This window comes from Aricia agestis, chromosome 16 (genome assembly GCF_905147365.1).
Source record: "Aricia agestis chromosome 16, ilAriAges1.1, whole genome shotgun sequence".
NCBI classification, from domain to species: Eukaryota; Metazoa; Arthropoda; class Insecta; order Lepidoptera; family Lycaenidae; genus Aricia; species Aricia agestis.
The window spans coordinates 7,460,373-7,475,381 of record NC_056421.1 but is presented as its reverse complement, the minus strand read 5'-3'; the positions used below and the strand labels follow the sequence as shown (position 1 = coordinate 7,475,381).

At 42.2% G+C, this 15,009-nt stretch overlaps 1 protein-coding gene across 1 annotated transcript; it reads right to left on the bottom strand.

The window, feature by feature from the left end:
- Positions 1–1,080: 1,080 nt before the first annotated feature.
- On the bottom strand, positions 1,081–8,786 carry LOC121734908. Its single transcript, XM_042125538.1, has 3 exons — positions 7,460–8,786; positions 2,916–3,044; positions 1,081–1,825 (listed from the first exon to the last, which is right to left on the bottom strand). The coding sequence occupies exons 1-3, from the start codon at positions 8,474–8,476 to the stop codon at positions 1,751–1,753; spliced, it is 1,221 nt and encodes a 406-aa protein (XP_041981472.1). The 5' UTR covers positions 8,477–8,786; the 3' UTR covers positions 1,081–1,750.
- Positions 8,787–15,009: the final 6,223 nt, after the last annotated feature.

Sequence of the window (15,009 nt, the reverse complement as noted above, 5' to 3'; positions counted from 1 at the left end):
ATTGGGCTGCGTTCACACTTCACAGTAAACTGTCTTATGATATCTGCGTACCGTAGCCTAATAATGCACTTAATTTTCTTTACAGAGAAAACTTGAAATTGTTGTGTCTTGAAAGTGTACAGTCATTTTGGGTAACTTTGAATTGCAGTTTCAAATTAAACCGCAATCCAAAGTTACCCAAAATGAGCGTACTTTTATTAATGTAACGTGTTTGGGATTTGACAACCTATTTTTGTATTTTTGCTTCCAAGAAGCAAAGTCTGCAATTTCTTGGGATCGATAGTTGATAATAATTAATAATAATCCATCCATCATCCATGCTGTAATAATTAATATTGAATAATGAATATAGTAAATACACCACCAGGCTACTATTCAGTACATCCAACTAGTCCTAGTCCTTTAGAATAACAAATCTACGATAAAGCTGTAGGACAATTTGTAAGTAAAAATAACTTGTAGATATTCTTTAACAAAAATACGTTTTGAATCTATTATAAGATACACGGTGATTACAAAATATATAACTACACAAATATCGTATCTCTGAAGCCCAATTCGCGATTATTTTTATAGCATTCTGTCTCGTTCGCACGTAATCGAGTCGCGCACGTGCGAGTGGGACGACGATAGAAATAATCGCAATTTGGCCCCCTGAACTGCGTGAGAAGCCTTACCTTTCGTATTTACAAACAATAGGCACTGAAAGTTTGAAATATGATCTCCGATCACATATGTGATCGAAGAATATGATCAATGTAAGAACACGCTTCTCCGATTTCGAACTACATGCTGCTAAATTATATGTTACGAATGCCTTAAGTAATGCCCATGTTGACTGTATGTATGTGTCATATTAAACCTTACATCTAAACACCAGTAACAGTACCTAAGTATTAGTAACTGTTAACATCAGAGGATCTTTCTATACACAATAGTATGATCGAATTGTTTCAAAATATCAATCAGCCTAGAAATACATTATACATAGAAGGAAAGTAGCGATAAAATTAATCAAATTTTTATCGGCCTGCAGCAATGAGTTTCTAAAATACAGTAACATAGAATATCATTGGCCTGCAGGGTCAGGTACTAAGGTTGCCGGATGTAGAGCGAATCGTCAAAGCTTATGTAAAATAAGCAAATGTTCAAAGTTTGATAACGAACTTTGTTATTTATTTTTTGACCTAATTTTGGAAACTCTGTTTTATTTATTAAAAAATATTATTAGTAAAAAAAGGGTCTTAAATATAAACTCTAAACATTTTAGAATTAGAACTCTGATTAGAATTTATAAACAAGTCAGAACGTACGTTCAACGCTTCTCTGTTTATTTAGATCGTTTATCACTTTGGTTACATGTAGCAATTAGCATATTATTATGTTAACGTACTATCTTTACACGTGGTCTTATATGCAATTTGCAAGACTTTTTAGCAAAGTGTTTTATGACACTTAGATCAGAGGTTCTCAATATTTATTTTATTTAAGTATTGCAATAATATAAATTGTAGATTTTACCAAATAAGTTTTGCGCGACTCGACACTGCGTAATGTGTTGTTATATAAAACTGAAATCTTTCTTATGTGTGTGTATAACCCAACTAGTATAGAGCCATCTACAAGTGATAGACCATACATATACACTCTGGTATATGGGTATTATTTGATCTTTGGTATTGGGCACTTATGTGGATGTATTGGGTTCACATGAGGCATTCGCGGCGTTTGAGCAAGCTACAAGCGGCCCTCACTCCTCAGTCTCCTCGGCGTTTTCCGCCGTCAGCAGATTCGTGTTGTCGTCAACCTGCATGTCTGCTGCCGTCTGGAACAAGAGGAATACATGATAATGGTCAGCCCTGGATTTTTGTATCTAGACAGTATAAGCCATCTATGAGCGGCATCGTCCCATGGCGTCCTAGGGGGGGCGGTAGCCTATACTCTTAAAAAATATGTACCTACATCCGGCCCTGTAATGAGCCATGAGCCATGCTTCGGGATAAACGGACCGGCTTGACTACAAAGTGAAGTGTGTGCCAACTGCCACTGTGACTAGTAGCCGTAGAACAGAGTTCCTGCGGGCTTAGCATAGTAACAGTAGAAATGCGAACGATATCAATTATCAACACTGACAGATTTTAAGAACAATAACTGGTAGATTTCCTTTATTAATCTATTCTAAGTTTTAACGTAGGAGAACCAATTTCTATAGTGACTAAACGGCTAGGTACCTATATACATGCAGCGAAGGACATTGCCTGCAACTATGTTCACGTTCGTCAGTTCGTCTACTCTAGACGTTTCTGCTTAGTAGTTTGAAAGGCTAAAAAGTGACCCGTCAGCTCTGATAAGGGTCCTATCTCGTCTGTCTCAGTAATCTCAACGGCTCGAGTCCTGACCCTCGGGTCAGAATGTTGCGATGAACTCCGAAATAAATGTTACCAGCGAGGACAACATCTAATCGCCTGATTGTTGAACTAGAACGAATGTTTCGTACTAACAAACTGATAATACAATATTTTTCATATGCTATACCTACTTCCATATAAAGTTACCTATTTCCTGGATTATTTGGCGCATTACTTTTTAAGAAATATCAAATATTATATACCTAAAAGTCTTTGGCTTCTTATAGCATCCCCATGTCGTAAAAGAATCAAATGCCTGAACATTCGCCCTAGAAACTTTTTAAACTTTAATATTTCCTAACTTTAACCTAACATTATTATTTCCGGACCAATGCGACCTGCAAACCTTCAAGATTCCCTCTTAAAAGGCCGCCAACACATCTGCAGCTCTTCTGATGTTGCGAGTGCCCATGGGCGACGGTAGTTGCTTTCCATCAGGTAACACGTTTGCTCGTTTGCCCCCTTATTTTATAAAAAAAATAATGATAAAAGAAATGTCCAACTTACACCAAGTTGCGCAGCGGCGCTAGTCCTCTTCCTCCGTCTGACGGCCAGGGCCAGCAGCAGCACCAGCGCCACCGACGACAGCGCCGCCACCAGCAGCGGCAGCAGCAGGTTGTCGCCGGGGGAGTAACCCTGGACAGAAACATATTTCATCAGTAAGTCATGGTTGCTACTTGTTGCAGTACACAAAGGTTGTCTAGCGGAAACTGCTGCAGCAGTATTAGACCGCCTTTTTGTATGTACTATCAGAGAAGTTGATTCCTAGGAGGAACTAAGTAATTTGGTCGCGTTACGTGATACGTCAAACCCATCCGATCACAGCTAACATTGAATTGACATAAGACGGCCAAAGTTCGTAAGTCCGTCAACTGCCTAGGAATTAATTTCCTCGATGGTACAAATATGATTGAATTCCACCCCTTTGGCTTTGAAAACATCCGTTTCCATTACCATTAACATTTCAGGAATTAGGAAAACTTTGTAGTTTTCCACTGCGAACTAAAGTTTTCCACAATATCCGCACTACATTTCAGCCGACGTTATATTAATAATACAATACAGTTCAGCGTGATATTAATTAAAATAATAATTAATAGGTGCGTTGCAATATTCTAGCCTTTAAATTTTCCAACACCGGAAAACAATAGCATATCCCCCGGGCTTTACTGCGTCAACTCGATATTTCAATTTTAAACTACAATGCTTCTAATTTAATACTTGTTTACAACAAAATCGAGTAGGTATCAAATAATAATATTACTTATGTTTTTATTTATGGCGTTGCGAAAATTTGCGGCTTATCATGACCACAAATAGTTTTATTAAGGCAATAGAATTTCTTAGATTCTAAGAATAAAGAACATCGGATTTCCTTTGTCAACCAGCCACTTTATCTTATCAACTAGCTGTTGCCCGCGACTTCGTCCGCGTGGACTTTAGTTTATAGTTGTTCCCGTACATCGATTGAATCGCTTACGCGCAAATCAGAAAAGTATATTGTGTGAGAACCGCACATTTTTCCGGGACAAAAAACATTCCTTGTCCCAGATTTAAATTAGTATCCCCAATCTCCATGTCAAATTTCCTCAAAATAGATTAAATAGTTTAGGCGAGAATGATAAAAGTTTATTGTGCGGGAACCGTACATTTTCCGGGACAAAATTAGTATTCCTTGTCCTTTCCCGAGACTCAAAGTATCTCGATACCAAATTCCATCAAAATAGATTGAATAGTTTACGAACAAATCATAAAAGTATTTTGTGCAGTAGCCGTACATTTTTCCGGGACAAAACGTATCCTATATTCTTTTTTGGGACTCAAAGTATCTTTATACCAAATTTCAGCAAAATAGGTCCAGCCGTTTACGCTTGATGTCGTGAGTCGTGACCACGCGAAATATAACGTTCCGCGCGGCTTCGCCCGCGTAAATTAGGTATTTCTAATATAGTCCACAAAAAAAGATCCTTCACGTGGTCTACTTCTTATCTGATCCAAATAACAGAAAAAATGCTCTAGTAGTTCGTGAGATAAGCCCTTTCAAATAATTTCCCCCGTTTTTTACACATTTTCCTCTATTTCTTGGCTCCTATTAGTCTTAGCGTTATAAAATATAGCCTATAGCCTTTCTCGAAAACTGGGCTATCTAACACTAAATATTTTTTTTTTAAATCGGACCAGTAGTTCCTGAGATTAGCGCGTTTAAATAAGCCCTTTCAAATAATTTCCCCCGTTTTTTCCACATTTCCCTTTATTTCTTCGCTCCTATTAGTGTTAGCGTGATCAAATGTAATCTATAGCCTTTCTCGAAAACTGGGATATCTAACACTAAATATTTTTTTTTTAAATCGGACCAGTAGTTCCTGAGGTTAGCGCGTTTAAATAAGCCCTTTCAAATAATTTTCCCCGTTTTTTCCACATTTTCCTGTATTTCTTAGCTCCTTTTAGTCTTAGAGTAATAAAATATAGCCTATAGCCTTTCTCAATAACTGGGCTATCTAACACTGAAAGAATTTTTCAAATCGGACCAGTGGTTCCTGAGATTAGCGCGTTCATATAAGCCCTTTCAAATAATTTCCCCCCGTTTTTTCCACATTTTCCTCTATTTCCTTGTTCCTATTAGTCTTAGCGAGATAAAATATAGCTATAGCCTTCCTCGATAAATGGACTATCTAACACTGAAAGAATTTTTCAAATCGGACCAGTAGTTCCTGAGATTAGCGCGTTCAAACAAACAAACTAACAAACTCTTCCGCTTTATAATATTAAAGTATAGATTCAAATAATTTCCCCCCGTTTTTTCCACATTTTCCTCTGTTTCCTTGTTCCTATTAGTCTTAGCGAGATAAAATATAGCCTATAGCCTTCCTCGATAAATGGACTATCTAACACTGAAAGAATTTTTCAAATTGGATCAGTAGTTCCTGAGATTAGCGCGTTCAAACAAACAAACTAACAAACTCTTCCGCTTTATAATATTAAGTATAGATTCTTCCGTAGAAAGAAACCCTTTCTATCGTGGCGATGCTAAGCGCGATTTTTGTTGAGGAAGAAAATTATATTGCTTATGTAAAACACACATGGGTAATTCCATAACATAAACATAAGCAATATTAGATATTTAAATTGCGTACCTACATGATCTCACGAGATCAGGAAAAACGTGACTTTAAATAAGTAGGCGCTGCGATAACCTCACACAATATTGTGTTTGCATTGTTATCACCAATGACGTTTTGACAGATAGTACCGGCATTATTAATTATTAAATATTATTATTACTGTCTATATCCGTAAGGCACGATACAGGGTGTACCTTGTACAGGATGCCTCAGAAATATCGCCACGGTGAGAGTGTGGCGATAACCAGCATGATGTGGTACTACAAGGTGTAGAAATCTCGACGGAAAATCGATGAGAATGCGATGTAAGTAAAAGTAAAACAAACAACCCCACAGCCTTACCACGAACTTTTTTCTATTTATAAGGTCCAAAACCGTTGTATTAAATAAAAAAGAAATAAACTTTCACAAGCAACTACGAAGCCACATGTCCGCTAGAATACATAATAAGACTCGTCAAACTTATAAAAACACCCTTCTTTTGACAACGATCAATGTTCGTAGTCCGTAGAATATGCGTAATATTTGGTCTGAGGCGTAATATTATATAGAACTTAATCTAAAGTTAAATATTGGATAAACATAGAGAACCATGAATCAGAATTCATCAGATCCGTTTATTCCGGAGTTAAAGCAAATTAGAGTTGCTGCATACTCTACAAAAGCCAACATTCTAATAATTTAGATTGTAGACAGTATCATTCAACTCAAACTTAACATTCTCGCAAGTTGCAAGCAATTAATCACAATACCTGAATTTTAACTACGAGCAAAATTACTAATTGTGTTAAATGAAAAGTTTGCACGTTCAAACAAAACAAACATAATTAAAGTTTATTTACATTTAGTTCGCCCTTGAACTTGGGTAGAGTCACTGTGTATTTAATTACATAATGCTTAGAAAAAAATCATCAAAACTTCCAAGTCATTTTCACAAAAACAATGGAATGGAGCTGTTGCTATGTACTTAAGTGTACTCGTAAGATTTTTTGTTTGCTACCACCAGTTTCAAGTTGCATTAGTAGAGTTAACTTACTAAGATTCCTTATATTCATTAATAAAATAATGATAGAGGCACCAATAATTAAAATTATGCATCGGTTAGTCCCTCTAAATAACTGAATATGTAGAGCGAAAAGACAAAATTGATTGTTACAGAAAAACGAGAGATAACATAGCGACTACTGAAAGTATCTTATATTAAGTAATTGTAATGTAATTCCTTTAGATATTTCCACTATGATCTTACGGAGGGTAATGAGATAATGTTATTAAAGTAAAAAATTAAATGTCAATGACGTTTTCTGATTAATTTGTAGGTGTGCACTGTGGGCGCTTGAGATTATGAGTAATGGCCTCTTAAGTAACCATTTAACTGATTGTAAAACATAAATTACTTGTAAAACTACACGTTATTTAACAAACTTTTGACGTCTTCCGGACTAATGACCTACCTGCAGAATTATAATGAGCTTAGATTTTTCCTAATCTCTTTGTTAAGCTTGAGTGGGTTAGACTTATTTTAATACGAATGGAAAACTTTTCTTTGTGTTGAGCACCAATAATTTATCTTTTAGTGCCATTTTAAGCATCTGTAATTTTATATTGCAATGCAAAATAACTAATCAAAGATTAGCCAAAACTCTCTTCGTTGTTAAAATTATGCTACGGCCTACGTGTAGGTATGTCTAACGAGACAATGTAGTCAAAATACGCTCAAATACAAGGAAACAGCATCGTAATAACTAATTAATTCTCTCCGAACTAATGAGCTAATAACACTTACGATAGCGTATTTCATTAGCTGATAATAATTGAACCCAATCAAATATTGTATAAGGCGATATTTCATAATACGTATAAGTTAGAAATGGTTACGAGCGCGATCACGCAATGCGCTCACGTAAACACAAACATTACGTAACTCACCGTCCACTGGAAGTACGACGAGGTGTCGACGAAAGGCCAGCGCGCGCCGTACCAGCCACCGTCCGTCGTCTTGGAGACCGTCACCTCGTCGGCGTCCGACGGCCCCTCGGGCTTCAGCGGCGGCAGCGAGAACACCTCGTCGACCTCGAGAGACTCCTTGAAGTCGTCGTCGTCGTCGACCGACAGGATCGCGTCCTTCAGGTCCTTCAGTTTGGACACCTCGTTCGTCCTCGTGTTCTCGGTGACCGGCCTCGGCGTCGTCGCTTTCGTCGTAATCAGAACGTCCTCGAACACTTTGCCAGCGGTCGGGGGAACGCGCTCCGACGGCTTAAAGGCACGGGAGTAGTATCTAAATATATTACGTATGGTCACCGGCTCCGGGGTGACGGTGGGTCTGATGATGATGTCGCTCTCCCACGGCTTCATCGACATGTAGTGGTCGAGCAGGCGCACGCTGCCCGACGGGGTGCCCACGACGGGAATCCTCCCGACGTCCTCCGTCGTCGGCCGCTGCGTCGTCGACGTGGTCGTCACCTTCCAGACCCTCAGCGACGGAATGATCCATGGCGTCGTCGACGTCCCCGTGTTAACCGTCGTCGTAGTCGACGCGACCGTGGTCGTCGTCGGGGCGGCCGTGCTCGGCTCGACGGTCGGTTTCACCGTGGGTGCCTCTGTGAAACTCTTCAGCTCCTTTTTCCTCGACCGGATGATCTCCCGGCCGGCGGTGTTGAACGAGGTCGTCGTTAGCTCGTGCTGGTCGTGCAGACTCCGCCGGGCGTACAGTGCTCCATTTAGGACGTACAGGGGAACGGACGCGAACGATAGAGCTACGATTATCCCTAGCACGACCAGCAGCAAGTATTTGATGGCCGACCGTCTCTTCGAGCGGCGGACGTGAATCGAGGGGCTGTAGTCCCGGCCCTTGCCCTTCAGTCCGCTGTTACTGAGGACCTCCTCGGTCTGAGGCAGGATAGTGTACTGCAGGCTGTTCTCCCCGTGCCGCACCGTCTTGTACATGATAGTGGTCGAAGTCACAAAAGAAACACTACGTGGGGCCGTCACTCGAACACTTCACATGCTCCCGCAGTTCGTGGTTCCCGGAGGGCTCGGAGTCGCGTGTGATGGTGGCCACGGGCTTTGTGCAACTTTGATGTATGTGGCTGCGCCGCGCGGGGCGCATGCGCGACAACATTGAGCGGCTGCGCGGTTCCCTGCTGTCCTGTCCTTCCGGTGAATCGGCCCGCTTTTAGGTTATAGTTTTACGCCGGCTCCTATTATACATCCTGTGTCACATCGGTGATGGGAACTCGAGTCTGCGGCGCTAAAGATAGCGCATCTGTCCTTTAGTTACTAATTCATGTGGAAATTTTCTGGCAAAGGAAGTAGGGAATCGGTTTGAGATGAAACATCTGAGCGATTACTTCTTACTACCTGGCTGTTATTAATAAAGTTGCGTCGTAATATGTGCATGAATCTTTAACTCCTTCCCTGTGTGGAACCTTGAAACACAGATTAGTAAATAGGGAAATTATAAAACAAAGAGTAATTTAGTTTCCCTATTGTAACAAACTAATATTACGAAACTGCTATGAACAATGTTTGTAGGCTACGGGAGGAGGAATAATAAAATTCTGGATGTACGAGTAAAGTCACGGTATATTAACGGAAGACCACAAATAAGTACACTTCAGAAAAAACTAAAATAGACTGCCAAAATCCGCCGACAATTCTCTTTTATATCATACCACGAAAAAACAGTTGAATTTCGAGGCGTCGCTTCGCCATAGACAAAACATAACTTAGTTTCTTTTTTACATTTCTTAAAGGTGCAGTACGGTGGAGGTCGCGTCGCCAACATTCCCCACCCCAGTGCTGGAACAGCACTCCTAGCCCATAGGTACACGTGCGACGCGGGCCGCAGAGCGTCTTAGAATTCCAGCCCTAGTGCGAATGTCCACCACTCTGACGCGCTCATCCTTCCCTGGCATGACCGCCTCTACTGTTCCCCGCAACCAACAGTTTCGCGGAGAATTCGGGTCCGCGATAAAAACAAAATCCCCTACTTTCAGAGGTGTCTCTTCCTGGGTCCACTTGCTCCTAGGGATCAGCTGCGGCAGCATCTCCTTTACCCAGCGAGACCAAAACATATCGGCAAGGCGTTGCGCTATACGCCATTGCTTACGTAAAAATAAATCGGAGTCGTCGAACTCCCCTAACACCGGTAAATTTGACGACGAACCTAAAAGAAAATGATTAGGCGTGAGGGCCTCCTCCGACCCTGGCTCCACGCTCACATGCGTTAACGGACGACCGTTCACTATCTGTTCGACCTCAGCCATCAGTGTGAGTAGAACTTCCTCACGGGGGGTGCGCTCATTTAATATGACTTTAAGTGAACTTTTGACAGTTCGAATGAGGCGCTCCCATGCCCCACCCCAATGCGGACTGGAGGGAGGTATAAAGGTCCAGGTTGTGCCGTAATTAATCGCGGTCGACTGTAATGTGTTGGGATTTAAATTTTGAATAGATTTACGAATTTCGGTATCGGCGCCTCGCAAATTCGTACCGTTATCAGAATACAAGTGTAGCGGCCATCCTCGTCTAGCCGCCATCCTACGGAGAGCCATTATCAAAGAGTCCGTTGTTAAAGACGATACGATTTCAATATGAATGGCTCTGACAGTTAAACAAGTAAATAATACGCCGTATCGCTTTTCCCTTCTTCTACCGATTGCAATTTCGATAGGACCGAATAAATCGAGCCCGCAGTAACTAAACGGTCTTTGGTGATGCGCCAAGCGTGCCTCCGGAAGGTCACCCATTCTGGGTGGTTTGGGTTGCGCTTTCCTAATCCTACAAAGCATACATTCGATAGCTACACGCCTCACGGTCGGCCTAATATGCAGAATCCAATATTTTTGCTTCAAATCGTTGACTACTGTCTCATGGTTACCATGGGCAGCGCGAACATGAAAATGTTTGACAATAAGGCGCGCGACGTGGTGCCTGCCGTCGAGTATGACGGGATGTTTCACACTAACCGGGACGTCACATGCCGCGTCGATGCGGCCACCGGCGCGCAGGATTCCATGCTCGTCGAGAAACGGAGACAAGGTAAGTAACCTACTTTTCTTATTTATATAATTATTATTTTTCAGACTATGTACATCTTCGGGAAAACTCTGTAACTGCGCATATTTAACTAACAGCTGTTCAGCCTTAGACATTAAGTCACCGTCGATAGTACCGGTAAGCTTCTTACATTTAATATCTACAAACGAAAAAACTATACAAGTAGACCTAAGTAACCGTAGCCACGATGAGAAACGCAGCGGATCTGGCACAGCAGGTAGATTGTTTTCGACTATGTGGACTGTATTTACAAACTCTAGATCTACCTTATTGACCCTCGGTACCAAGAAATCTGCTGGCCATAACGACTCATCGCTATACAAAAAATTCGGGCCACGGAACCACTCGCTATCGACGTTAAAAACGGAAAAATCACAAGAATCTCTTGTGGCCAGATCTGCGACATTTAATTTGGTGGGTACATACCTCCACTCGTTAATACTAGTTAGTTCATCTATCTCCCCTAGACGATGTGCAATAAAAGCTTATAACAGCGCGCGTCGTTCCGAATCCAATGTAGAACCGTACTAGAATCACACCAAAAATATCTATTTACAGGTTTCATAGTGTGCTCCTTTCCTATAGTGTCGGCGAGCCGAGCCGCGAGAAGCGCAGCTTGTAGTTCCAAGCGTGGCACCGACGTAAGTTTTAAGGGAGCCACTCGACACTTACTGGCAATAAACGCAACGCGAATATTATTATTAGACATCCAGCGCCAGTAAGCGACAGCACACATAGCCTTAGTAGACGCGTCGCAAAATAAATGCAATTCTAAATTATTGTAACCGCCCGAAACATAAGTACACGCGTCAGCTGTTCGTGTCCTTGACCCGGGCGACAGCGGTCGACACACAGGAGCGCGCGCGGGCGCTCGCGGGGAAGCGAGGGGCGCGCGGGGGAGGGCACTCGCTATTCGGTGCATCGAGTACATTGCCGCTAGGACTATTTACACTTTGAAAGTAACGCGGCAAACTAATTACATTTATTATTTTATTCTCGACTTTAATTACACTATTCACAGCGCGCGGAAACGACTTTGGAATCTTCCTACTATTGCTACTATTTACATTTAAAGTAAGTTCGCTAGCCGAGCGGACAACAGGTTCATCGTAGATGAGCAGCGCCGAGTGGGACACATCAGGTAAGCTGGACACAAACCCATGAATACACCAACCTAGTGGGGTCAGTGTCGCGTAAGGCTCGTTAGGTCTGCCCCTAATAATTTTAAGCGGCAACAACAAATGATAATTATCCTGACCTATCAAAATATCAGGTTTACACATTCCGGTAGCAAAATTATTATGAACTTGACTTAAATGTTTAAATTTACAGAAATCTACAGACGTTAAGTTTTGCACCGGTAACTTTAACTCTTCTATGCTGCGCGCGGTAAATTCGAACTTTTGTCCGTCTGCATTCGAGATACACGACCGTACCACCGTACTGTTACATTCTAGCGCGGTGTTATTCCACGCGCCACATACACGTAATGTTTGTTTATCTCCACATAAACCTAACCTATTTGTCAATTCACTACTTATTAATGATACACTAGAGCCATCGTCTAACATGGCTATACAACTTATTGCACCATTAGGGCCGTGAATATTTACACGGACGACTTTTAACAGACATTGCGATGTACTGCAGGTATTTACATTGGACACATTTTGTTCCTGCGACGTACTGCTTGTATTTACACTATGTACACTTTGTTCAGATCTACAGGTGTTTATATTTTCGACATCTTGTACCTGAGACCCTACATTAGACAACTGTGCAGTACTTACATTATGCTGCGGTGAGGTGAAGTGCAACAACCTGTGGTGCGACTGGTTGCAGCCGTCGACGTCACACGCTGCTGCTGGGCAGGTCTCCCGGTTGTGGCGGCCGTTCAGACACTTGTAGCACAAACCTTGACGTTTCACAAATTCCCACCTGTATTTGCGCAGCGACTTACAAAACTTTTTACACTCCGTTAAACTATGTACACCTATATTACAATATTTACACTTAGACCTACTATTATTACCTACTTTGCTGTGTACAAACATCACGTTTTTAGAGTCATTAGACACACACTTACGGTTCTTAAAATAGTCATTTGACACACAGAGGGACACTGAGGTTTTGGACACCTTGAGGGCCTCTTCACTGAGGAAATTAGAGAGAATTTCGAGTCGACACACGGAACTATTTACACTTAGGTATTATGGGATAACTGTAGTCACTCCACTTGGACAATAGTATGGGGGGCAATTTAGACAACACTAGGGACGTAATGTTCACTCCGCGTAGGTACTCCTCCTGGGACAGACACCTGACTGCAGCCACATAGTTCTTCACCTTGATGGAGAAGCTGACGATGTCTCGGTGGTACTCCGGGCCCACGGGGTGCAGCTTCCGTATCTCGTTGAGTATCCTAGGCAGGATGACATCCGGCTGGCCGAACTGCAGCTCCAGCGTTGACATGACGGCCTCGGGGTCGGCGGCGCTGATGAGGAGGGCGGTGACGGACTCTCGGGCCGCTCCTCTGAGACACTTTCGCAGGCGCCACATGTTCTCCTTGGCGGTAAACTGGCAGACTTCCGTCGACTCCTCGTACGCCTGTTTGAAAGCGAGCCACTCCATCGGGTCGCCGAAGTATGCAGGTAGCTCCTTCGGGGTACACAATCGGCTGACCATTCCCGCGTTCACGGCATTAGTAGTAGCGGCCACAGTTACTTCCTTTAGCGCTTCTGCTAACTTACTGAAGCCCGATTGTGTATTCGCATCGATTGGCGACAAACGCGCGACTTCGATCGGCTCGGCGCGGGCGGCGGCGGCGGCCGGCCCGCTCCGCGCATGCGCGGTGGACAAGATGGCGTCGTCGACGCTTCGATGAAAATAATTATTTTTACTATCTACACAATTATTTACAATATCGACATTTTGTTCGCCGTTTTCTAGCCATTCTTCGACTTTGTTTGATAGCGACGAGCATTCTGAGCTTGCACTTCTGTGTGAATATTGCTCTTCAAGTGCGGCAATTTTCGCCGCCATTTTTCGTTCTATGACTTCTTGTTTTAATTTAGCAAATTTTTCTGCGGCTTCCAGTTGCGCCTCAGCTGCCTCCAGCTCGATGAGCCTCTTTTGTGCCTCGAACTCGATATTTCTGGACATTTTGGACGACTTGCTGTGAGTCTTCCGTTCGGACTTTATGGATCCACGGCAGACAGGCTCCGACCTGTGACTGTTGCCGCGGTCCCCGGTAGTTCGTACATCCCCATAAGGTTCCTCCCGTGCCGACTGACTCTGCAACATCCTCTGCCTCGCGCCACGAGTTAGTACCATATCGTGTGACGGAGGATTGGACATCGCGTGCTGGTTAGACGATGAAAAAGTAGACGATGCGGCTCGAAGACCAGCCTTTGTAGGCTACGGGAGGAGGAATAATAAAATTCTGGATGTACGAGTAAAGTCACGGTATATTAACGGAAGACCACAAATAAGTACACTTCAGAAAAAACTAAAATAGACTGCCAAAATCCGCCGACAATTCTCTTTTATATCATACCACGAAAAAACAGTTGAATTTCGAGGCGTCGCTTCGCCATAGACAAAACATAACTTAGTTTCTTTTTTACATTTCTTAAAGGTGCAGTACGGTGGAGGTCGCGTCGCCAACAATGTTGGAGACAGAAGTTTCTTTCTACTTAGGTTTATTTTAATTGTCGGTCAGTTCTAAAGTTATTTGATAAGATCATAGGAATAGGATCTACGATAGGAGTTTAAGTTAGTTTAAATCTTTAATGACGCGATGAATTCGCTGTTACATAAGCTTCTGTTAAAATCTTAGAAACTATAATATAGTTCCTAGTTCTCGAATAAGCTGCTAATGGACCATCTTAAATCCAATTAAGAGTCGTGCCAGTAATAGCACATAAATCGCTCCAATCGAGCGTCGCCGCTGGCGATTCTAACGTTGGGGCGTAAAAAATCCTAAAAGAAGCACATAACGAGTTGTCCGGTCGAGCGACCCATGCGAATACTAATCTCTGACCTTGGACAGAATCACGTTTCCTTTCGAAATGGGTCCGTGAATGTATTTTTAGCAAAAGTAAAAAACAAACAAAAAGGGATCGCTCCAGTTTTTGTGCGATGATAGACGCTGTTCCGCGTCCTTTGTGTTACGAAACCAAACACTCCATTAATTCGGAGTTTATTTAAAATATTATCTGATAATCCACTTCCACAAATTCACACAAAAATTGATTCATAGCGAACCTGCGTAATTTGAAAGGGTCAACTTGACATAACCAGACAAAACAATGTGGTATTATGCAAAATAATTTCTCTGATGTTACAATTTGAGCTTACTTTTGCTATAGCAATAGGGCTAAATTTCAGGGCTTAGGCATTTTATAGAGCACAATATA